The 24,982-nt window shown below is 45.1% G+C and overlaps 6 protein-coding genes across 6 annotated transcripts; 1 reads left to right on the top strand and 5 right to left on the bottom strand.

The window, feature by feature from the left end:
- Positions 1–8,602: 8,602 nt before the first annotated feature.
- Positions 8,603–10,297, bottom strand: EYB26_007249 (uncharacterized protein; the record flags this gene model as incomplete). Its single annotated transcript, XM_054266521.1, has 6 exons — positions 8,603–8,610; positions 8,675–8,779; positions 8,835–9,074; positions 9,125–9,493; positions 9,549–9,922; positions 9,975–10,297. The coding sequence occupies 6 exons, from the start codon at positions 10,295–10,297 to the stop codon at positions 8,603–8,605; spliced, it is 1,419 nt and encodes a 472-aa protein (XP_054122496.1).
- A 1,110-nt stretch (positions 10,298–11,407) lies between these two features.
- EYB26_007248 (uncharacterized protein) lies at positions 11,408–13,033 on the bottom strand (the record flags this gene model as incomplete). Its single annotated transcript, XM_054266520.1, has 2 exons — positions 11,408–12,515; positions 12,597–13,033. The coding sequence occupies 2 exons, from the start codon at positions 13,031–13,033 to the stop codon at positions 11,408–11,410; spliced, it is 1,545 nt and encodes a 514-aa protein (XP_054122495.1).
- A 362-nt stretch (positions 13,034–13,395) lies between these two features.
- EYB26_007247 (uncharacterized protein) lies at positions 13,396–15,386 on the bottom strand (the record flags this gene model as incomplete). Its single annotated transcript, XM_054266519.1, has 8 exons — positions 13,396–13,456; positions 13,520–13,593; positions 13,656–13,681; positions 13,739–13,789; positions 13,859–13,976; positions 14,042–14,673; positions 14,753–15,007; positions 15,080–15,386. The coding sequence occupies 8 exons, from the start codon at positions 15,384–15,386 to the stop codon at positions 13,396–13,398; spliced, it is 1,524 nt and encodes a 507-aa protein (XP_054122494.1).
- A 2,190-nt stretch (positions 15,387–17,576) lies between these two features.
- Positions 17,577–19,670, bottom strand: EYB26_007246 (uncharacterized protein; the record flags this gene model as incomplete). Its single annotated transcript, XM_054266518.1, has 3 exons — positions 17,577–19,227; positions 19,296–19,381; positions 19,437–19,670. 3 exons carry the CDS (start codon positions 19,668–19,670, stop codon positions 17,577–17,579), a joined length of 1,971 nt encoding a protein of 656 aa, XP_054122493.1.
- A 1,075-nt stretch (positions 19,671–20,745) lies between these two features.
- EYB26_007245 (uncharacterized protein) lies at positions 20,746–23,099 on the top strand (the record flags this gene model as incomplete). Its single annotated transcript, XM_054266517.1, has 4 exons — positions 20,746–20,800; positions 20,855–20,907; positions 20,961–21,369; positions 21,421–23,099. The coding sequence occupies 4 exons, from the start codon at positions 20,746–20,748 to the stop codon at positions 23,097–23,099; spliced, it is 2,196 nt and encodes a 731-aa protein (XP_054122492.1).
- A 609-nt stretch (positions 23,100–23,708) lies between these two features.
- Positions 23,709–24,605, bottom strand: EYB26_007244 (uncharacterized protein; the record flags this gene model as incomplete). The annotated part of the gene is made up of 1 exon (XM_054266516.1): positions 23,709–24,605. The coding sequence occupies one exon, from the start codon at positions 24,603–24,605 to the stop codon at positions 23,709–23,711; it is 897 nt and encodes a 298-aa protein (XP_054122491.1).
- Between the last annotated feature and the right edge of the window lie 377 nt (positions 24,606–24,982).

Below are 24,982 nucleotides of genomic sequence, written 5' to 3'. Positions count from 1 at the left end.
GACAGGGGACCTGACCTGATTGCCGACTGCAGAGTGCGTGGCTCGCCTAGAGTCCTGACCTCTCCACATGCTCGGGTACATAGTTTGCCGCCCCACAGGCTCGTATATGTGAGTGCGCATCTTCGCGACGAGTCAACACGGAGTCCACGAACTAGGTGGTCAAGAAGTTTCCGTATGGAGTTCTACTGGCATCTACATACACGGATCATCAGGCTCCGCCATCTTACATTGGTTGATCATATCTATAACAAAACGATGATAAGATTCTGATTCTACTCTCCCGCGTGGAACCCGACAATCTTCATCCAGGCCAGGGAGCAGAAAAAGCAACGAGAAAACGGAAATGAGTTGAAGAAACATTGATCACCAGCCACCACATCCATCTCCTCCTGCTCCGGACGGTACGCTGTCAACATTGGTAGCTCAACTCCGTTCAACTGTTGGTTACAAAAACCTTAACCATGGTTATTATCGAATATTACTCCGCCAGTACGAAGCATTACGGTGCTGTTAGTAATCGCGTACCAAAGCCTTGGGCTGTATTATCGCCTTGAGAGGCTGAAATTGCGAGTTCCGCGTGGTCATCAAGGAAGCAGCGACATAGTTAGTTAAGCTGAAATGATGACTGGTTAGTCAGATAAGGGTTTTAAAAGAAGGCCCAAGACCAACATCCTCGACGCTGCAGTGAAACGTGACAGACTGGACTAAAATGCAGTAGGGCCAGTGTTAGTGTCAGTCAGTCACAACACATGGCGAGGCTGACGCCAAGCAAGCCCAGAACCTTTTCCATGATCTTAATGTAAATCACGGAGTTCCGTAAGAAGTGTATTGGTACGTGCTGTACTCTCCGTAACGGCGTTTCTACGTATGGTAAGCTTATGTGATTCCCTGATCATCCCCAAATCGAGTAATTTTCTGGATCAAGGTATGTTTCGGCTCGCCTGTTGCCGTTTGTTGTACAGTGTACACATTGTGCACTGTAAGGATAGGTTACAACAATGCGCATTACGCATCGCTCGCCTTTGTGATCAATGCTTTTGCCTAACTGTGTGGATCTTTTGCATGGTGTGTAAATAAGTCACGTGGTTATTTATCGATTTCCGTCTTACCCCTGACTCGATTACCCTCGACAAATTTTATGCATAGCGAGGCGAACCTCAAATTTGCGAACAAACCAAAAATCGGCCGAAGCCGTCAAATTTCTGGAGAAGTCAGGAGCTCGCATACCAAAATCCAGCAGGATCAGTAACTCCAGAATCCACGGTAAAGGGGGTTCGGATTCACTTACGTACTAGGCCCGCAAAGTCAAACAGAGAAAATGATCGGGAACTCTCCGATCGTATCGTGACCAGTAGAAGTCATGATCGTCTTTTCCGTTTATGGTAATAAACTCGCTTGGTCCGCCGTGAATTCCGACGCGATGGGGCCCACAGCCCATTTGTCGATCATACTGTATTACCAGAGTACGTGTACCTATCCCATACATTATGCAGTGTTGTCTGTACAGTCGTGACGATATTTTCACTTCTACAGGCATTATTGCGTCGATCATATTCGTAAATTACGGAGCATACATACGCAGGTAGCATCAACATACACCATCTTGAATGACTACTATAGTTACTGCGAAAGGGAGGCACGCCCTTGTAAGCCTCTCCGTGTCGGGGTAAGTTAGGTAATTGGCCAGAAGATGGACATTTAAGATCGGCACCTAAACTGGAAACGGTGACACGTTATGATATATCGTTAAGCGCCATATGTGCTCATTATGGCAAAAGGTAGGACTTTCGTCTGAATACTTAGTTTTAGGTATGCCAAGGGCTACATCTACATACTCTGTATGCATAGCTACACCGAACACCCAAGGATGATGAAGTAATAGCGACTTTTCCGACGATCTTTTGTGTACTGAACTTTTTTGAGATCATACACACATCTCGAGTTACTCTGTAGCCAGGCACCAAAATTCCCCGTATGGCTTTACTTGTGACTTGGTGTATGTACGTCTATATGGTTCTAGGCTGCCGCCCATGCGGACTTTTCGTCACAGTGCTTATTTCCTAGCTCGATCCTTGTCTACAGGAACCAGCAAGGAGATGAGTAATTCTGCATGCAACCTGTTTGGGCCTAAGCAGTCATGTAGCGTGGTAGGAAGCAGGGTAGGCAAGGAGTAGCCCTGTGTTGATATCAGCTGGCTATGGTTATTTCCATAGGTACTAAATGTTTTTCCGCCCTTCCGTGTTCCCTGGTTCAATACACAATGATACATGGATGTGTATCATGATGCACTGTCAAAATTGGCAGAGTGGTTGCATGCAAGGGTGGGCGTAGAACTCCTGGTCTTCCTAGCGCACAATCTACAATCATCAAGAGAATACTCCCTAATTCGTAGTAGGCTCTACTACTGTATGGTAGATAAATTCGGAAGCTGATAGCGAGCACCGTCAGAGTTTCAAGCAGTCGGGTTTATTTTTGCTCGTAAACAATGTATTCAGTACGAATACGAATACCAACTCTTTACCACATGGAGCAACGCAACAGCGCGGACAGATCCGCTCTCGCTGATCATTGTGGCAGGTCGGATGTAACGTGATGCACGTCGCACAGACCATAGATTGTTGCGGAAGATACCGACTCGATGATACACTGATGCGTGATCCAGATATACGAAGTAGTATGCGCTGAGTCAATAGGTTCTGTGTTCACGATCATCCACGTACTCATGAATGATCAAGTATAGTATCTGTCGATAGAGATACTTGATGGAAGAATATTTCATATACTCTGTCCCTACTACTAATTAGGACCGAGTTCGAAGGCCGTACAATCCGTAACGAAACAGTCATACAGCAACGTATTTCCAACAGTACGGAGTACAATACACTAAAATCTACACGTTGATCAACGGGCAATCACCAGGGATGACAGCGAGACAGTGACCCAATTGGATCACGCACAGTCCGGTAGTGGATCCAACCATGTGGCATTGACCCATAACTTCAAACGGCTTAGCGCGCAGTTGACACCCAGTAACTTAGAAACCTTAGCGAGATTCTTAGGTTGACGCTAAACCTGAGATGGAAGTGTGCTCCGTAATGCAACTCGCTTATTTGTGCTCCTCTTAGCGACGGTTTTAATTTGGAGATCTTCCCGCATTGGGTATGAAACCCGCGATTCTGTACGTATGCATCGTCCGCATATGTATTTACCATGCTGTTTCGGTGCTTAGGGCCACTTGCTCGCGAACTCGTTATTCCATACAGACCAACTTACGCTCTGGAACAAGCAGAGAAAACAAATCAAAGATCGTCTCTTTGTGAAACAATAGTCTCATTGGCCTTTTTATTTTCTTTTTTTCTATTCGCTTCGCTATATGACACGATGATCGTCAAGTAAAGTAATCATTATAATGCAATATGGTCAGTCACGGAGCTAGCTTGTTGACCAGAGTTTCATGTTTTCTATCAGTATGGTGATCCACGGTCTACGGTTTAGGGTTACGGACTCATCACATTTGATGCCTAAGAGACTACCCATGGCGCTGGCCATGATGATAACGAATGAGCATATTTATACTTGATATCGATGTCTGTCTGCATGATAATACAGATGCCTACATACACTAATAGCTGGAAATCAAGCCCTAATCCATCCTAGTCCTACAATACGTGCAGATCTATGGGAGATTCATTTCTCTTTACTAGATGATTGGCAATATGCATTCGTATAGTTAGTGAGTATCAACAAATGATGTGATTAATAAAGCCGCCGAAAACACTATGGTCATGCGAACAAAGTCGTTGGATATCTAAGCATACCTACGAATTGTGACATCAGAAATACCGCATGCCAAAATAATCGGAGTCATTAGCTGGAACCTATCGGCGCGATACTCATGAATACCAAACCATCCCATTAGAAATATGCAATGGTATAGATCTACGGATGCATGCTTATATCAATACATCCATACATACATGTACCGCAGGAGGTCAACGATCGCCCGCCGTGGTTATTCTAGATGCAAGTTCATCTCATCGAGTGTGATATCCCGGGTTATGTTTCAGCACTTATCCTAGAACAACTCACCGTATTCACAGGGGGTAGGCAGAAGATGATTGAGCAGTCAGATGATTGTTCGCCTAACCAAGAGCCCCCAAATCAATCCGTTTCCTTTTCGTCAATCTCATGGTCGAGTCGTAATGCCCAAGAGGAATATCGGAAAGACCACCGCATGGTTCAATATCAATGCTCAATAATTACAAGACAACCAAGTCGACTCTGAAATCGCGATTGGGGGCAACTTGTTTGTAGGGTCAGCCATGAACGTCTTTAATGTGACTGCTCTTCGTTCCTAGATCTACTCATTGTAACCATCTTAGTATCCGGCATCTTCCATGTATCTAACGATGGATATATCGTATATGCAGTTCTCTTGTTCTATGTAGCATAATGATCCTCATGTGGGTCGACCAGACGTATTCAGGGTTCAGGTTGCGCTCCTACCTTATTGGATTTCGACTCTCATCGGCTCCCACATTGAAATGTAAACCTATTTTTACACGACTCTCGAGTCTCGAGCCCTCGAACATACTGTAGTACAACTACCGCGGACATATACCGGGATCATCACACAACAAAGACATGTGCATAGTGTAAATCAGAAAATGTTTGGCCAACCGGAGTTTTGGCAAGGGGCCATTGCGATACGAGGTACGCCCACGGTATGAACTCCGTACGTCCGTTCTCAGAGTTCCCACGGTCTAAGCGTTTAACGTTTGGCTTGATTAATGATGTACGTATATCCCTAAACTTATTTTGAGGGTCTGAGCACAATTCAACCTGTCAAACCGATGTCGGACAATCCGATGGTCGATCAATTCTCTTGTTAGATGGCTCGATGATACTGGAGGGGGGAAGACAATAAAAGGGCCAATAACCTGTCTGTGGAGTTGCGTAGAATTGATTGTTGGACGCCTTAAATCTGACACGCAAGGTCACACACATCTTACAGCAAGTCGACTCACCACATCGACCCGTTCACCGGGTAAGAAAATAACCACTCTCTGACTCGTAATTCTATTATTGTCCGGGGAAAGTCGTAGATTGGATATGCACGCACACAGACATATTCACATACGTATTTAAGATTATCGTATGTAACACATCACATCACTGGCACTTGTGAGGCCAAGCCCATGACCATATGTCTCCGATACCTTGATTTTAACGGTTCTCCCCACTTACGCCGAGGGATCACCGGTGATCAACTCGGCTATAACGCCGGCGCCAGGGCCAGTAAGTGGTCCCTAACATGGAACTTTTGGGCTCCGAGCCTCTGACCACCTGGGCAGTTGGTCCATCGACAATGATGAGATGATATAGACGCATACATATGGGTCAATACTCAATAGCTACTGAGTACAAATACGTAAGCATCCAATACTTAACAAGATTAAAACTATACAGAAGTATTTTATTATTACGAGTCCATCCTTCGCCCCAACCCTACTCTCCACGGGGGGTATTAAGGACAAGGAGTAATTATTATAGCTCGACGGAATCCTGTTTGACCTCCACCCTTCAAGCCAGCTTTGGACCAAGTGGGTGATCCTTCGACTGCAATCCTCCATAGCCGCCTTGGAACACACTCAGCCCGATTACTCCGCGACATCTACTCCGTACAAGGGTGCGGAAGATGGCTATTCCTACAGTAGTATGGAGCACCCTACATGGCACATGCCTTTCCTTCTGGCCCATGATCCTTGACCCAGAGTCTTGGTATTTTGCTAGTACATATTCTCCAGGCTTGTTACATCAATCAAATTAAGACAGGTGGGAAAATCGGACGCTACGAAATCACATGACCGTAACGTTACCAACTGTTGGAAAAAGAGATTGAACGGACCCAGAGACAATATTGATTTTAATTTATTTTCATTTCCGGGACAGTGAATCAAGAATACTACGTACGTCGAAATTGGTGGAGAGCTGACTCCGGAAATCCAACATTGCCGGCCTCCACTGTTACATGATTGTTTGGAATTTAACCTCTGTTAGAGGGATTTATTATGCGTATTGTATAGCTCGGATATTACTATCAAAAGTACGGAGTAAAGTCGGGCAAAGGTCCTTAACAATTGCAGGCAGGCTTGGAGTCTTGGTCGCCTGAAGCTGATGGGTAGACAAATCAGCAACTAACCAATCCATTAGTCATGATGTATGTTAGTTGAACCGTATTTAAGGAGAATGAACCGGATGTATTGGTTAGCTGCTGGACATTTGATAGCCATTATGATTTAATACCTAATTGAAATCTTTCGATTTGACTGGTGGATAATTCATGGTGAGTTTGAAATGAATTCGTAAAGCTTTCCGATTCAGTGCGGAATAGCTTTAGTATCCCCTTCACATAGGATAGGGCTTTAATAGGTTGATATATAGATTGTTGTATTTGATATCAGATGCTGAAGATTCTATGACAAACTATGACATACTCATGCCGGCTCCTTTTGTATGTTAGATTCTCCATTTAAAGTCACACTGTTCTTGAGAGAATAGATTAGAACCCCAGAACTAGGCATTGATTCGACTCAGAATCGAAAGAGGAATATGCTTTACTATCCACTTAGATCGACTGAAGTAAATGGAAGTTTCTGTCTATTCATTTCTAGATATATCCTTTACCATTCTATTGATTTGCTGAAGTGTCCAACTTGTAGTTTCAGCTACAAGTGATCCATATATTAATGTATCGAGGCTAGCCGAGTATCAGAATTGTTGTTGTTCAGTTGTGTCTAGCTGAGAATGACATGTTTTTCTTTCTGGAAGAGAATCTTGAATCACAAGTTTAAAACTGGCGTTTTTCTCTATTACTACAAGGCCGTAGCGCCTGGAGATATAGATAACTTGGTGAGATAAATCCGGAACATAAACTGAGCTTGTGAAGGAAGGCCGAATACTTAACAACGTTCCAGGGAATCACATGTGATATAAACTATGCTACTCAAAGACCAAACGGTCAGGTTGTGTTGCGCGGAGAAATCAGACCTTGGAAGCACGAATATGGATACAATATCATGGTATCACATTTGTTATTGTGTTCGGAGTCGATCTTCATCGCTCCATTGTTCCAAACAGATTTGAGGGCACTTGGTATATCAATGTGATATTGAAAGGTCACAGTTCATCCTTCTCTTATCAATTTGCGTGACACAACTTTGATTCTCGATTCCCATACCGGATCGCCCATGACCTGGTTGAAAATCTTAGGTGCCATTCACGAACTCCTATATCTCCTACTCTACACATCGAATAATGGAAGAATTTCAGAGCGTTCAACCTATTCATACAATTCGAACAGTATACAAGTGATTCGGTTCTCAGTATAAATTGGAGTGTGCTCTCGGATGGGAGCTGCCTGCTTGCAACCCGCCTGGATAAGTTAGTCGACCCGGTTTGAATCTCAAGGGGAAAGAAACTACAATCAACAAGGGCAGGTCTTGTGGGACTCTTTTCTCGAATGATGGAGGCTACTATTCCACAACGGCAATAATGCTACTGAGGAATTGCAGGAAAGAGGCTCAGTGCTAATATTCCTCTCCTAGAGTGGCCTCCCGATTCTAACATATAAATCCAGCTTGTCTAGGATGTCCAACCCGTGATTGGAAAGTATACTAGCTTTCTACTTGCATATCTTGAGCTGAGCCGTCACTGTCAATCTACTACAATTGTTACCAGCATGGCGGATGAAGTATCCCAGGCAGAGCGCCATGACGCCAGCACTATTGCTAAACGGGAAAAGGAAGTCCAGGTTTTTGACCGCAGCCTTAAATGTTGGCTGCAGGTCTTCGGAGCTCTTATTCTTTGGTTCAACTCATGGTGAAAATCCATAATTACTGTGCGTGAAGTCAATAAGAAGGCCAGTTTGCTGGTTTCGACAGGAGCATCATCAACGCATTTGGTGGTTTTCAGACTTCCTATGAAGACCAAATTCTCTCGAGCACTTCCCCGTTGCCAATCTCATCGATTGACTCAGCACAGTTCTCCTTACTCCTATTTGTCGGAGTCATTACCCCTTCTTCGACGCCGGATATTTCTAGGCCCTGCTCCCCTTTGGCAGCTTCATGATCGTCTTCAAGAACGTGATGACGAGCCTTGCGACTGAATACTATAAGTCATGCTGGCACAAGGAGTCTGCGTTGCCGTAGGCACCGGTTGCTTGTTCGTACCATGCCACAAAACTTTCAAAAACGAAAGTTATTAGCCAACAGAATTGAAGCACACGTAGCATCGACGAAGTTACCTCCCTATCATGTTCTACGATTAATCAATTCATGGCATACAGAATGTATACTCTAAACTTGTTACAGTCGTGGCTCATTTTTTGTTGACCAGAATGTTAGATTTGACAAAGCAATTCATCTTTTTGCTTGCTTTCAATCCTATACCAAGTTGTACAAAAATATTGTTCTTAGTATAGTCCCATGTTTTTCCTCGACCTCGGAATATGCACGAAACGAAGCCCCAACACCCTGAAGTGCCAAATGAGATAACAAGAAGCCAACAATTAAACAAATAGAAAGTGGAGGAAAGCTTAAAACTAGAGCACTAACAATAGCATAACTTGGAATTCACGCTTTTGTCATTAATCCTAAGCCTCTGTAAAACTTACGGCTCAAGATCATGAAAGCCCCTGAAACCCCGACTAGGACACCGGAGAAGATCCAGAGGGGTGTGTAGCCATGGTTATCTAGGACGACACCACCGACAGGTGTACCTAAATAGGAAGTCAATATTGTCATAGGATCTTACGGGTGAGACGAGGTACATACCGATCAACATTGCAAATGAGATGACTCCATACATTTGACCTAATCTTGTCCCAATCTTGGCTCTATTCTGGGCTGAAAGATGCACCACAATTGCATTGGGCGAGGAGACGAAGGTTCCGGAGAAGAAGCCATAAAATGCCATGAGAACAATTAAACCGGCGGCATTGTTGACGGCAATGGTGCAGAGGCATAGCATTGCCGATATGAATGCGCAGGGAATGATCACGTTCATAGGGCCGACTAGTAGGACATTAGGGAACAGTTTTAGATGGTTCGAATGATGCACTTACTTTTATCGGACAGTATTCCGGGAATAATCCGTCCAAAGGCACTGGTGGCATTCATAATGGCAAGGATATAAAAGCCCAAGTTCGCGTCGGTGATATGTTTCTCGATAGCGAACGTCTGGACATAAAAGAAAGGCTGATATAGTCCCATGAAACCCACAAACGCGCTGAAAACAAAGATTACATATGGTGGTTCCTTGAAAGCTGCAAAGTCTATAATGGCGCGTTTCTTTTCTGGAAGAATCCGGACCTTGTAGACGGCGATTGCAATGAGCTGCGTCGCCAGGATCACGAAGCCGATTACTCGAGTGGCCCATGGGAAACCGATACTAGGTTGGAGTTTGTGAAAGACAACTGGGTAGATGATGCCACCTAAGGGATTGTTAGTCAGTCAGATAGCTCCTTGGAAGGATACAAAGCGCCTTACCGAAACTGCTACCAGCAGCCGTAAAGCCAACAGCAGTGGCAATCTTGGTACTGAAATACTGGGCAAGAATAGCAGTACTGGGCACACACAATAACCCACATCCAATTCCGATACAGAATCCCTGAGCAAGAAGAACCTGCCAATACTCCTTGCAAAGACTCAACATCATTTGACCAAGGACCAGGAAAAAGGAGCCACTGATGGTCAAATGACGAGCATATCCTGCATCATAGAGAGGTCCAGTGAGAGCGCCAACAAACAATAGCAAAAATGCCTGAACAGATCCTATCCATGAAATGGCAGATGCGGATGAAGTCGAGAGTAGATCGACGGAATAGTAGGTTTCGTAGGAACCGAAAGTGTTCACAATACCCCTTTGGAGATCGATCAGTCACCATTTCTTCAGAATTACGCGAGGGAGCCCACCATGAGTTAAAGAATAGGAAATGAGCCGCAAGAACTTGTAACCAGGCCTGTGTTCCTCCATTTGGTACCAATGATACACTATGTACTGATTCCATCGGTTTTTCAGAATCACTTTTGTTATTATTTCCTTCATCCGGCGTCTGTAGTACTCCATCCGAAGTGCTCTCTACCAGCTTTTCATCGAATACTGCGTTGTCGTTGTGGCTCATCGTACTTGTCGTTGAAGAATTTGTTCCAATGTTTTGAGATGTGTGTTTGGTGTGATTTTCCTGGGTATGCGTGTCAATTGTTGACGTTGGTTGAGGTAAATCAGTGTGGTCCATGGCCGCGATGTGACCGGATGATGCTGGCCATACAATAAACCGAGGTCCGATGAGAAACGAGTTTTTATTCAAATGTCGTAGTTTTATGACCGATGATATCACTCAACTATGCATGGATTATTTGCTGAAGAACCAAGCAATCCACACAATGCTCACTTATTATATTCGATGACCGAGAGTACAAGTGAAGAAAACGAATTATTATGAAAAAAAACGAGCCGATCAAAGATCACACCAGATGGACTCATCGGACGCCTAGTGGTTTGTTTAGCTGTTTAGCCAATCTTAATGACCAATGCATGTACGGAGTAAATTGAATTGAATAAAAAGGAATTAACTACTCACAATTGCTGGGGTCGCAATACATCTATTTCCTAAACCAGCAAGAGGAGTTTTAGTTTTCCAGCCCGCGCCCTAAATTAGGGCTCTGCCCAAGTGGCCCAAAAACAAAGGGCCCTCTCTACGATTAGTTTAGGGAGTGCTCGTAGTATTTATAAGCAAATAATCTGCTCGGCTACTCCACAGTGAGTGAGAGGTTTGACGTACCTTGACCCTTGTGAGCGAGAATCCGATCGCGTTTATTGATTGATCATCGAACTAACCTAGCAGTGATCTGAGGATCAACTAGTGGGCTGCAAAGTCATCTCAGGGTCAAGCCCTCCGCTTCTTTCGCCGATGTATACGTATTTTTTTTTTTTTTTTTTTTTTTTTTTGTTTTTCAAACCTGGCATCATTTCTCAAATGACTAAACTGGTTCACAGGTCAATAAAGAAGCTTCTATGGTGCAGTATGTCCAGGATCGAATGCGACGGCCAAAACATGTTAAACCCTGCCCGAAGTGAAGCCCCCAATTATCCTTGCTACTCATACTCGATGGTTTGATGTAGTATTAAGCTAGTTGATTAACATGACAACATATGATCTCGTATTCCATACGCCCTACTACTACGTATGCATTATTTGACTTGAATTGGACCAGCTTTCACTCCTTTCTCTAACTCCCCCACCCTTCCCGTTAGACGACTTGGAATCCTCGTTGTAGGCATAAAATCGGTCAGCATTTAGTTACTCAAATCATTGATCACGCAGTATGCACATGTAATGACCCAATCAGTATTCGTACTCTGACCACTCCTCTTCCTCCCACCAGGGCTCGCTCTCCTCGTCTGGATAGTCGACCTTTGGGGCCCTCTCGATCATTTCTTCAACACCGCTGACGTGCTTCAGATTAGGTAGCTTTGTGTCTTTATCGGCCATGAATTGTTCGACAATTTTGTCAAAGTCTTGCCGAACCCCTTTCTCATACCCTATGATGACTAGTGATTCAAGCGTGTCTGGCAAAGAATCCGCGAGCACAACCTCGTCGAACGACGGAGAGCAGTCAGGGTTCTCGGTTTCCATGCCTTGAGTGCCTAACGTTAAGAACAAGAGAATACCGATACCGATATTTAATTGAGTCAATGCCGAGAAATCACGCAAAGAACCGGTACGCTCCCAAAGTCCCTGTGGTTCAATATGAGATGGTGCTTGTTCCTTCTCATCGCGGTCAACCTGCCAATGATCGTTATACTCTCCCATATCAATAAAATCGCAGACACTATCTGCATCAATGTGCAGAATCTCCAAAGTGGCCTTGTGACTCAGCATCGCTTTGAGGAAAGTCCGAGGATTGAAAGAGGCATATGAGCCATCAGGACTGCCACAGCCATCTATAGTATAGTGAAATTCTCTCAGAACTTTACATGAATTAATGAGAGGCGAGAGGAACCAGGTTTCGAAATTCGAGTGGTTGATGCGGATTCGACTGATATTCGACGCGGATGGAACAAGATCTTGAAGCCCATTTTCATCCTCGATCGCACCATCGATACCAATTTGCTCCATGGATGGTAGTTGGTTGATCAAAGAAATCATACCAAAGATATCAACCTCATGGTAGGTTCGCTCGTCTTCCCAGAAGTCACCTTGATGGGGAAGGATATCCACAGAACGCAGATTTTGTAGGTAAGGTTTTCCTTCTGGATGAGCGTTAGTCTCTATGAGTACCTTCTCAAGTGGAAACCGTATTATATCTTCTGTCGTGCCTCCATAATTATATACAGTGAAATTGGGCATAATTTGGCTTGCTGTCATGGTCTCCAAGTATGGAGACACAGAGACCAGCAGCGCCGTGAGTGCCTGGGCGACCCAGGCAGGCCGCAATTGATTATGAACAGTTCTAAGGCGCCGTTAGACATAAATTCATCCTGTAATTCCTATCATGAGAAGAGATGAAAACAATGAAGCAGCATAGACTAACCCAGAATGCTCGGATAGAAGAAAACTCGGCTGTAAGGCCATGTTGATCACATTCTCAGCATATTCGCCCGTGAAGCCGGCATTTTGGACAGCAATCCGCAATCTCTCCGAATCTTCATCCTTAAGCTCTTTCAGACCAATGGAGTTGATTTCATAGTTAATGTATGTCCTGGGAGCTTGGTCAAATTCAATATGGCGAACAAAGTCACCAAGCTGGGGACGCCGCAAGATAGAGATCAAAATATTAAATGCCTTGTCAAAGTCTGTGTTTTCTTTGATCCGGATGCGACGATATTTTCGTCTCAGAGGCAATTCGTTTTTGGTGATATTGTGAAAAGAGCGACTGGTTCGCGAGAAAGCCAAGAAGTCTCGGTTAGATTGGACCAGGCCGATGATTACAAGCAGCACCTCGGTTGGTAATTGATCGAGCTTGGCCATTGCAACTATTAGATACACAGATAGTATGGTAGGGCCTTTTTTATTCCTTTTCAGACATGTCTAAAGGGGAGAGTTCTGCGTTATGTGTCAAGAGAAAATAACATTGAAGTCACCTACTAGGCAGTTGAAACTTTAAAGAGTGGCACTTAGGTATTACTCCCGGGTCATACCGGTTACCGACCTGGTTCTGGTAAGTTAACGGTATAGATCAAATTTATACTAATCTTTTCAGTTTGCCGTTGGCATCAACTCATGTTCACAAGGTCACAACTTAGGTTATGCGGGATTAATACTAAAAAGTCACATTCTAGAAGAGGGTTTCTAGCCTAAAAGTATGTAGCCCAAAAATTCCAACGAAGTGGCTAGTTGGTTCCATTTCTCGGCGAGACAGTCACCTGAAGACCGTCTAATTTCACAAATGACCTAGGAAGAAGTCAGCTTCAATCTAGAACTGTGGATATAAATAACAGAAAGTAGTTGACTTACATGGCAATTTCTTGCAGGCTTGCATCCGGATTCACAAGCTCGATTTCAAAGTCATGGAATAGAGATGGGGCCATCTATGACCAGGGTTAGTTACTCTCTAGTTCGATAAGAATGGAAATAGCTTTGTCATAACTACCTTGGATAGTTCCAGCCATGCAATATCTATAGCCTTAATTAGCAACTAGATAGTCGTATGCTTATCATTCGTAGTGCACTTACTTTTGCCAATACAAAATCGTGATCCCGCTCCAAAGCTGAAGAATGCGCGCTCTAAACAATCATTAGAAATAAATAGGCACAATGTTGTTGTTGTCTGAAAGCATTTTATAGGAGACATACTCATCTGACTGACACGTTCTGGCTCTTCTAGCCATCTATCCGGTCTGAATTTGTCGGCGTCTTCGCCAAAGGTCTCCTTATGTTGGTGCACCACCCATGCATTCGCTCCAACGACGGTCTGAAAGACAAATCCATGTCAGTTACCACATATTATGTGCTTCAAATGGTATATGGCAATCTTACACCACCAGGAATATATACTCCGTCAATTTCAACACCTTGTGGCGGCGCAACTCGACCTAGATTCATGCCAACAGCGGGATGGCAACGAATCGCCTCGTGCAGACATGCTTGAAGATAGGGCATATTATTCGCAACATCCATCGGAAATATTTCACCGTGCTTAACATTATTAACCTTTGCCGCCTCGTCAATCTCTGCCACTAGCCTCGCCCTATATTGAGGGTTCTTAATGATATGATAGATAAACGCCGATAAGGTGATGGACGTCGAATCGCTTCCAGCAAAGATGTTGCTAGCAACCATCGACGTGATGCAGATATCATCAAACTCCGGCTTCTCTTTCTGAACTTGGAAAAATTGGTCTAGAACATCTTGGTGGTCGCTACCTCTCTCCTTGCGCTCTTTGATGGCTTTTGCGGCCAATATCAACAGGCCGTTTTGTCGTCCGAGGACTCCGAGGCGATTACCGATAATGGGGGCAAGTCGTACGTTGGCCCAGTATACCCAGGGTACGTAGCCGACCCAAGCTGCAGAGCGTAATGAGTTGTCGATCAGGGTGAAAGCGCCATGGATATCCTCGCCAGCTTCCAAGAAGCCGAATGTTTTGGAAAACGTTACTTCTCCGATGACATCTTATGACCCTATAGTTAGACCGACCTATAATTCTATGAAGAACCAGGGGGCAGGAGAAGAACTTGAATTCAAACTTACCAAAGGCGTAAAGTTGAGCCCATTTAGTCATATTCATTTCTTTCCCAGCCATGTCTTTCAGCTTGTTCAGAAACATCGTGGTGGCTGTATCCACATACGGTTCCAACTTCTTCATATTGGATAGTGAGTATATCTGGCTGACCAACCTCCGTTGTGCTCGATGGATGGCCTCGCTTCGCTCGCCGAAAAGGTCCCATTTGCGGCGACCCTGCCATACACTATACCAGTCACTTTTGTAGAAATCGCTGCCGGCACCTGCGATATTAGGTATTCCGTCAGAAACCGTTATTCTGACATCAAGTATCAAATAAATAGGACTTCACTAACCATACACCACTTTCAAATACTCTGGATTCGAGAAGCTCACTTCATTGGGAGCTGTTCGGACTAATTTTCCATACTTTTCGTGCATATCAATCATTTTTCGATGCATACTTCCGTCTCGAGCCCAATATACCAACCACGCGGGACCCCATCGTGCCCAAAATGGGCCAGGAATAGACCTGAGGGGATCATTCAGATACGACACCCAAGAGACGAGGACTATAACCGCGAGTCCACCTATGAGAGTATAGGGGAGTGTATCCTGTCGCAAAAGATTCAAGACGCCATCAATAAAACTTGTAGCAGCCATGGCGAGCAAATTTGAATCATAAAAATATGTCTCTTTTTGAACTACTCAACTAGCCGAGCTGGAGAGAAAGGATGTCTGGGCGTTAAAGCTTGCTGCATAGCTGTTTATAAGAGATTCCCCTCAATAAATGCGTCATGCAAGTGCGGAGAATACTAGATTCCCAACCCGGAGAACCCCACATGCAGAGGAACATATGGCAATAATCAGTTGAAGCCAATCGTCAAGCAGATTTCCTCGTATTCATTTCCATCTTGGGTAGATCGCGTCTGAACGAAACCCTATCCCGGTCTCCTACCTACTACCTAACAGAGCAACTATGTAGTATACTCTGCATGTAACTCATAAGCATGATCCGCGTCTGACATGCACTAAAGACGCATAAAGGGGCTAGAAATGGTACAAGCCAGTGGGGATTGTGCATTAGGGGGTCTTGGAGCAATTACAGGCGCTTGGAGACATTTGTTCCAGAGAGCAGTCTACAAGATGTCCCGATTTTAATTTCTTTTGAAAATGTCTCGTTATGTGCCATACGACGGGTTAGGGCTAGCCTGTCAGGATGGCTGTTCCTGGTTCACATAGACATGATGAAATCTAACTCGGAACTTGAGATAGAACTAGTGGTCCTGTTGACTAGTGGAGAAGGTCTTAGTCTAATGATAATATATCAATTTCAGTTTGCTCATCCGCCTTAATCTGATGCGATTAACTACGTACTAGTTATGTGTCAGATCTCCGTGAAGAAAGATATGAGCTTAATAATCCGTTCTATTGTACCAAACAGTTATTGCGGTTGACCAAGCGAGGTACATGGCCCTATGTTGAATCCAGGATAGGAAGGCATACATAGGCTTCTAAGCTCCCTAGGTAGGTATAGACGATGGATGGCGGCGGACTCGCAGTCCACGAGTAACTGGAACTTGCAAGTGCTTAGCTGGGTACGACACCAGAGTATTCCTTTATGGGAGTCTTGATGCAAGTACGGAGTATTTGCCGTTGGAGACAGAATTAAGGGTGATCCAGGGATCTTGTCGTTGAAAAAGAAAAGGTTCATCTTGAGCCAAACTTACATCCTCATGATGTACTGTTTATAAATAACTGTCGAGGATCATATAGGCTGCATAATAGAGACAAATAAGTGGTAGAATGCTACATAAGGGCGTTCGCTACTCTGGTTTTAGGGTTTTTGAATCCCGCTTGTGGAGGTATGTTGAGGATCTGCGTATAAACATAACCACAACCCTTCAGCACGGAATTGAGGAGCTTGGTTGATATCAATGCATGCTTAGTATTGCTTACGTGAATTCAATCATAACTATATCTATTTTTTAATTAGCTTAACGCTCCAGAAAAGTATGATTAGTCAATGATTTGAAAAGCTTGTCATTTGGTTGAGTCATCGATGCCTCGTTACATCGAACTTGTAGTATGTACGCCCTAGACTGGTCTGTGGATGAGATATTTAGATACCCATGTTTATTTTATGTAAGGTCTTATGCATTGCGCAATTGGGGCTTTTTTTTCCGATATACAATTATTGGATGATTCGTCGCTCTAGTAGAGTTTGATCTAAACTTGGGCGTGCTCTGGTTCTGTAGTATCGATACATCCTTGTGGAGTCAAGTTTAAAGATCTACCATCCATTTGGAGTAGGTACTTTGTACAGGAGCAAGTATTCGCGATCTAATAACAAATTAACATTATAACAAGACAATATACGGATGTACAGAACGCATTATACTCATGTCTCGTCGTATTCTTATCGAAGCCAACTGTGTTATCTTGGCTATACCTTGGATCACGAGAAAATATGCCTCGGATTTGACCACTATTAGGGCTAGTGGCTTCAACCCTAACAACCATTCTACCTACCTAGGCAAGAACTCGCAACGGACTACCTGGGTACATGGAACTAAGTTAAATATTTCTTCATTAATGAAAGTTGTATAAGCATATTTCAAACCATAGCAACTTGAGGAGATGGCCCCGTTACACTGGGTGTCCTATTTATATGGCTTCTATATATTCTTATCTCGTTTTTGTATATGTGCACTTTGATCCTCAGTGAGTCACCTATGTTTCGTATGGTCGTAATTCGTGGTCTGTATGTTCATAAAATGAAGAAATCTTGTCTATGTAAAATCGCAATGTTCGTCCAAAATGTATGTCGAATATGCATGCGTCTTTGATCAACTAAGCATCCAAGTTGAGTCGCTCCAATAGTCGATCCAATTTGTCCAACAGAATCTCATAATTCATCGCATCTTGGTCAAACTCATCCTCAACAATGGCACCATCCAGTGTCCGGATAATAGCAACGTGATCTGCAGTTGGATTCAAATCAGCTGGCAGGACCTCTTCCGGTTTGGCTTGTTCCGAAGGGATGTTCAAATTGGCCATATCCTCTGTGACGGCCGCCTGATCACCAGTTTGTTGTGTTTCGGGAGGGAACCAGTTTTTAGGTTCATTCTCCTCAATCATTTCTGCTAGACCGGCATCATCAAATCGAAGTCGGAAGCGCTCGCTGAGATAAAAGCGAATGTCGTCGAGTAATTCAATTGAATCGGTTTCCTGACGTTTTTGAATTCGTCCAGCAGATTCTTGAATTAGTTCGGCAAATTCTTCTGTGTCGACATGCTCCTCTAATCTATAAGCGAGATAACGTGCGCCAAACTCCTCAAGTCGCTGAACCCGGGTGAGCCAACCGGCCCGGATAATTTCATATATATCAATCCCGTCCTCGTCAACTTTGTCGTCGGTCTTTTGTCCGTTCTGTCGCACCGGTCGAGTTTTGGATGCCTGTGCTTGTGACATATTGGCGCTTCCCAGACTGCTGATGAGCACGGCAGCTTTGGTCTTGAGTTTTTCAATAAACAGGAGATCGGCAGCGAAAAGCACGTCCACCGCGATATCTAGCGGGAAGTCGGCCTTTTCAGTATAGAAGAATCTCAAGACTATTTCAAGCACTTCTGGTGAACAGTCAACGCTTATTATGTTAAGATGTTCTGTGACTTGAGCTTCTTTGAATGCCGATGAGAACATGGCGTTGAAGAATTCTGATCGCAACAGCATCGCCCGGTGAACGGGATATAGAACAGACATTTGCTTTGGTGCCGCATGGTTGTTCTGGTCTGCCGAGCTTCCACCTCTAGGGCCCACAGGTATGAAGCTGGTGCGGCTCTCTTGTGCTTGTACAGTCGATTTGGCCTCACCAGGAAGCTCATCAGCTCGAAGAAGCACGTCGGCAAATATTCCGTTGCTACGATCCCACTTCACATCATTGGCTTTTGCCGTCTCAACAACAACCTTATGGCGAATGATGTTGTTCTCAAACCAGGATTCGAATTGATCCCTTCCTCGAGCTAGCTCGTCCGTTCGTCTCTGGCGAGCCAATCGTCTGTCCCCAGATTCTAAAACGATGTCTAATAGGTTCGGAATCTCGAGGTGTCTGCCAATTCGGTCAACGCCAGCGACGACCTCGGACTCTGTGAACCCGGTTCCCGGGCCAGCGCGCAACTCTCTCGGAGAATCACCGAGGTAGATATATCGGATTGCAGCAGCAAAAGCTGCCGGTGGAAGTGTGCTGGGAAGCTTCCAGGACGTAGAATCAGGAGCAGCTGCAAGTTTTTTCTGGAAGTATGGCGAGCGTGCCGAAAGGATGAACTTGTGAAGAAATAGGGATTCCTCTCCGTCGGTTACGACGATATCCCATGTTACCGGATGATCTCGCGTCAAGAGAGACAATACGTGTGCGGCGAAAGGCTGTAGAGGGTCGGTGGATTTCGAGTAATCGTACTTGAGAAGTAGATTTCTGATACGGTCGTTAAGGGCATTATATAGACATCTGAAATAGAATTTAAAATCAGTATTTTGCTCAAAAGTAATATGTATAGGCAGCAAGATTGGAAATACCGTTCACCTTGGAATGTGTCTCGCTCGCACAATGCGCCGGATTCTAAAAGAAGTTGTGCAACTTCGAAATGTCCGCATAGACTTGCCTGTAGCTTTATATTAGCAACCACCGGAAGTGTTATTAACAGCAGCGCAACGTACCAGAATAAGAGGCGTATAATCATAGCTGTCCCGCGCATTGATGTTGACTCCCTCTGAAATCTTCTCCTGACACACTTTCAAGTCGCCTTTCCGACAAGCCTCACAGAGTTGTCGGAAGCCTTCACTGAAATCCAACGGGTTCTCATCCTTGAGGGCGCCTTCGTGAATCAGCTTCTTCTCATTGTGGAGACGTATTTCAAGTTCATCTTTCCGTAGAATCTCGGAATCTGTCATGTCGATCGGAGTAAATTCGGGACGAACTCGAGAGGACAAGTTCGAAAGGGGAATTTCGACAGTGAGTGGCGCGGGGAGAATTAACAATTTATGGAGTTGGTTGACGTCTGCCAATGACCCCGCTACGTGGCTTCGGACTTAAGCCGAAGGACCGATACCACTAGCCACAATGTTGCGCATACCGTCTCGTTATAGATCACTTTTTCATTTGGTCCGAAGACTCATCAAATGAAAATTGTCGTTTGTATTCTTATGTGTCTAGCTAGATATGGAATATGAGATGTGGTTCGGAACGAAATCGAAGAACACGTTCCTGAAGATCAATTCCGAGATAGTTATATGTAACCTCAATACGTATCATCGCCAGGGGGTATACCAAACAAGTCAATTAGCGAAGGGACAAAAATCATCTCTATTAGAAAACCAATTGATCTGTACATATGAAAAATTAGAAATCCTGAGCTGCAACATCAAGTAGCTGTCTCAAGATACAATCGCAGACTAGATAAGCTTATCGATAATATTATCATCACGTGATGCGCCTTCCTCGTCCTGAGATCTCATCTTGTTGCGTGGAACATCCTCCATGTCAATGGCTTCAGAAATGAGATGCGCACAGCCAAAGCAACTGATATATCACAAAAAATGATCTCAAACTGCACAGAACAGTCTGAGATGGAAGGGAAGTACCGGATGAGTGCAATCAATGATGGGGTGGTGCATCAAACTCACCGCCTTCGCCGAAGTATGTAAGGTGGTTGCTACGCAACGGAAGGAACCAAAACACATGGAGCTAATTATGGCTGGTCTGGTGGGCAAGCTCTCTCTCTCTCTCTCTGTGTGTGTGTCTACTATTACATTCATCAGTCAGCCTTGAATTTGATTTCATCTTTCTTCTCCTGTCACACCTTCTCACAGCACTTGTGCTTGCTCCTACTAACCATCTAGGGTTCTCTTCTCGACAAGAACTTCTTCTCTTTATTCATTCATGAGCTTGTCACTTCACTGAGCTGCTCTGAACCAGCACCATTTTCGACTGCCAATTGTGAATCCGTGATTCCAGCAAGCAGTCAACATGACAAGCATCGCTCTTGCAGAAACTGACAAGTATGAGGTCTTGGAGAAGATTGGTTAGTATCTCATACTGTTCATTATTCAAGTATATCAATGCTGATATCGAACAGGAGCCGGCTCCTTCGGTATTATTCGAAAGGTCAAACGGAAATCAGATGGTTTTGTGGGTACTCATGTTCGTATAAGCAATATGACGAGGCTAATATGATGACATAGATTCTCTGCAGAAAGGAAATCAACTACATCAAGATGTCGCAAAAGGAACGAGAGCAATTGACCGCAGAGTTCAACATCCTAAGCTCACTTCGCCACCCAAACATCGTCGCCTACTACCACCGCGAGCATTTGAAGGCCTCACAAGACTTGTATCTGTACATGGAATACTGTGGAGGAGGTGACCTCGGAATGGTTATCAAGAACCTGAAAAACACCAATAAATTTGCAGAGGAGGATTTTGTTTGGCGCGTTCTGGCTCAATTGACAACGGCTCTGTATCGCTGTCACTATGGCACCGATGCGCCACCTGTGGGATCGAATCTCTTGGGCCCGCCTCAGCCTAGGTCAGGCCTTAAGGGCAAACAGGCACAGATTATGATTCTACATCGTGACCTGAAACCAGAAAACAGTAAGCATTACTTAGATGCCAGTCTTCGTATTGTTTACTAACATTCCTTAGTCTTTCTCGGCTCTGACAACAGTGTCAAGCTTGGTGATTTTGGTCTGTCGAAGCTCATGCAATCCCACGACTTTGCTTCTACATATGTCGGCACTCCCTTTTACATGTCGCCTGAGATTTGCGCCGCCGAGCCATACACCCTTCACTCCGACATCTGGGCTCTGGGTTGTATCATGTACGAGCTATGTCAGAAGGCTCCTCCATTCAATGCCAAAACACACATTCAATTGGTTCAGCGCATTCGAGAGGGCAAATACCCTCCCTTGCCCGACATGTACTCTTCCGAACTGAAGGGTGTTATCGCAAGCTGCCTTCGTGTCAACCCTGACCAGCGACCTGACACCGCAACTTTACTCAATTTGCCTGTAGTTCGCTTAGTGCGCAAGGAACGGGAAGTCGTAGACATGACAAACCGAGTCAAGAGACGCGAGGAATCCGCTCTACAGAAGACGAAGGAGCTTGAAATCAAGATGGCCAACTATGAGAAGGACAAGGCCCTCATTAGAGAGGATATTGACGCAACTCTTCGTCGTGAATGGGAAGTCAAAGCACGCTTAGAGATTGAGCGTCAGGTACAAATGCGATACGAAGAACTATCCAAGCAATTTGAGACAGAGGTTAGAGCTCGCGTTGCCGCTGAATTAGACAAGGTGAACAAGACAAGAGCGCCACCACCAGAGTCCATTCAACCACGTGAAACGTCCGGTTCATCTATCAGCGGCAGTGAAGATTCGGATTTCCCGTCAACAACCGATATCAGTGAACTCTCCTTAGAGTCACCTAGCTCAAGCCGCAACAAACCTATGCAAAAAGTGTCGCGGACACCTTTCAGCCGTGCAAAGACCACGGTCGAGTCGCCTATGGACATACAGATGGGTGAACCATCTCCAATTACTATCGCGTCATTATCCCTATCTCCTCGACGCACAGCGCCGATAACCAAGAATCTTTTTACTGAACAGGCGCAACAAAAGTCCAAGTGGGAGCCTTGCCTTCTGGGCTCGGACGACGAGGAAGATATTCCCGATCTTCCATCGCCAACTCGTCCCAAGGTAAAGCCAGATCCTTTCAAGGCGGTTCGTCGTCCCATGCTCCGCCATCAGACTACTGCTATGGTGTCAAAGATGAGCAATCAGCCATCGATCTTTCCAGCAGGAGCGTCCCGGTTGCCTCCACCACCTACAACCTCAAACCCACTTTCCACTCAGCAGCCACAAGCACAAGAGATGGCTCGCCCACTATCAGCCGAATTGCGATCCAAGTCGCCTACTCGGCGTCTTTCCAAAATCCCATCAACTTCCAATCTGATCGGCGATGCGACTTCACCCAGTCGTAAAGGTGCAGCGGGCAAGGCAGCTACATTCCATGGCACGAAAATCAATTCATCCAGTAACAACAGCAGCAGTGATGACAACAGCATGTACAAAGCGGTGATGCAGCGCAACATGGGCGGACGTACTTTGGTTGAATTGGCACAGGCCCGTGCCGGCGGACGTGCTTTTATGGACGATGCGAAACGTGTGTCGAGCGATTCTCGTGCCTATACTACTTCCTCGTCTTCTGGATCGGGACTATCGTCGTTCGGCAAATCCACAGAGTTACCAGCAACCTGGGATCCAAATAGCGAGCAGATGCCCAGTCCTTTCGTTTCGCGACGAGTCTTTCACAGCTTCCGGTAATTTACCTTTTCCATCTGCCTAGCAGCGAACAGTTTGTGGCTACCTATTCACATGAAACGACTCTCTTTTGTCTTAACATCGCTTCTGCTCTCAAGCAAAGACGACGAACGCTTCCCACGATATTTCCTTTGTCCGCTCCAAAACGACCTTCTTTTCTCCCTACATTTCCGATTTGTCTACTCTCATTTGGTTTCTAATCAGACTATACAACAAAATCCGGCGTTTCGGCAAACAAACGGCTAGGTCGCATTTACACGGCGTATTTTTGGTTTCAATCGGCGTTAGGATTATATCTTTTTTTGGTCTTTTTCCCATTGCTCGCTTCTCTTGTTGAAGTGTGGAATCTTCTTTTCTTTTCTTATTTTTCTTTTTGGGTTACGTTTTTCTCGCCTTCAGGCGCATACTTTTGGTTCCTGGGTCTTTTTCTTGTACGTATATCTTGGACATTGGGTTTGTCGGAGTTTGTTCTGGACAGATTGGAATTGGATTACTTCATTCATGAATTTTTGTCTATAGTACATTCTAGTAAAATGGGGTATGTAAAGGTAGATAACCCGTCCAGGGGTGTCGTCTCGGTGATATAATATAAATAACCCTTCTGAGGGGGCATCACATATCATCCTCATCAGTGACCTCCTCAACATCTACAGTATGTTTCTTATTCGACGATTGGGCTCTAGTCTCTTCCTCAATCCTTCTCAATATCTCCTCCGGATCTTCCTCCTCTCCAGTTTGATGAGTATCTTCCTTTTTGGTGCTCGTCGGTACATAACCCGCCTTCTCTAACCGATCCATTTCCTCCGGCTCAACCAATCTTCCCTGTCCCCTTATAGCATCTTGCTGTCTGCGGACTGCGGCCGGCACAAATTTGCTTACAGCTTCTTGCCTGAGATCTCGAATGACAGGCGCAGATTCATAGACTGTTCGCGCAGTTGCTGCTGCCTCCGGCTTCGCAGGTAATGCATGTGGCTGACGAGGGCCTTGTTCGCCTTCCGCAGTAGCAGTGGTAGGATGAAAACCCCGCCTTCGGAATTCGTGGGGGATTGGAGGTGGTGTATCTCTCGGCATGGGGATATTACGAACACTCTCGTCTGTATCGCTGCCATCACTTTCCTGATCATGTCTCCAATGCTGCTGACGACCACCACCATCTTCCCTCCTTCTCTTGCCTAGTACATTTTGTCTATTTGCATGATCGGATTGCTGATGCGCTCTCGCAAACTGCGGCGCTTTATCTCCCAACGCCTCTCGCGCCTTCTGCACCGCCCTCAAATCCCGCTCCAACTCCTCTAGAATCTGCTTCTCGCGCGGCCGCAGCGGCTGGCCCGACTCTTCTATGCCCTTCAAATCATTGATCTGCCGCTGTATCCGCTCTGGGTTACGACGCGCAAGCTTCTCGTTGCGGCGGGCTACGGCTTCGGCTTTGCCCTTTTTGAGCGCTTTTTGCTTTTCTAGTTTGCGTTGAGCTTGTGCGGGGTTGATGGAGCGTTCTTTATCTTTGGGCATGATGACGGCGTTTCAAGTGGAGGATGCGCGATGCTCAGTGGTCGGGTATTCGGCCGTTGGGGATAGGGATGGGTTATTTATCGAGGGTGAGTGTTGATAGGACCGTAGATCGTGGGGTTAGGTAAGGCGTAAGTGCATGGATTCTCGAGGTTTATCGACCTGCTTTCTCAGCACGGCACGGGTTTCTCCCAGACGGGACGTAATAATGATGACCAAGCTTTCTTGGACAGAAAACAAAATAGGTGCTGGAGCTCTCAAAAACTTGCAGAACTCCCAGCCTAGAGCCGCAGTAGGTAAATTGTGCGAAATGTCACAGGTTGATACACCCTCTTAGGCCGTCGTAGGTGCATAAGCCAGCATAAATCAAAAACGTCTCT

This window comes from Talaromyces marneffei, chromosome 5 (assembly GCF_009556855.1).
Source record: "Talaromyces marneffei chromosome 5, complete sequence".
Classification (NCBI taxonomy): domain Eukaryota; kingdom Fungi; phylum Ascomycota; class Eurotiomycetes; order Eurotiales; family Trichocomaceae; genus Talaromyces; species Talaromyces marneffei.
This window is presented reverse-complemented; position numbering and strand designations above follow the sequence as displayed.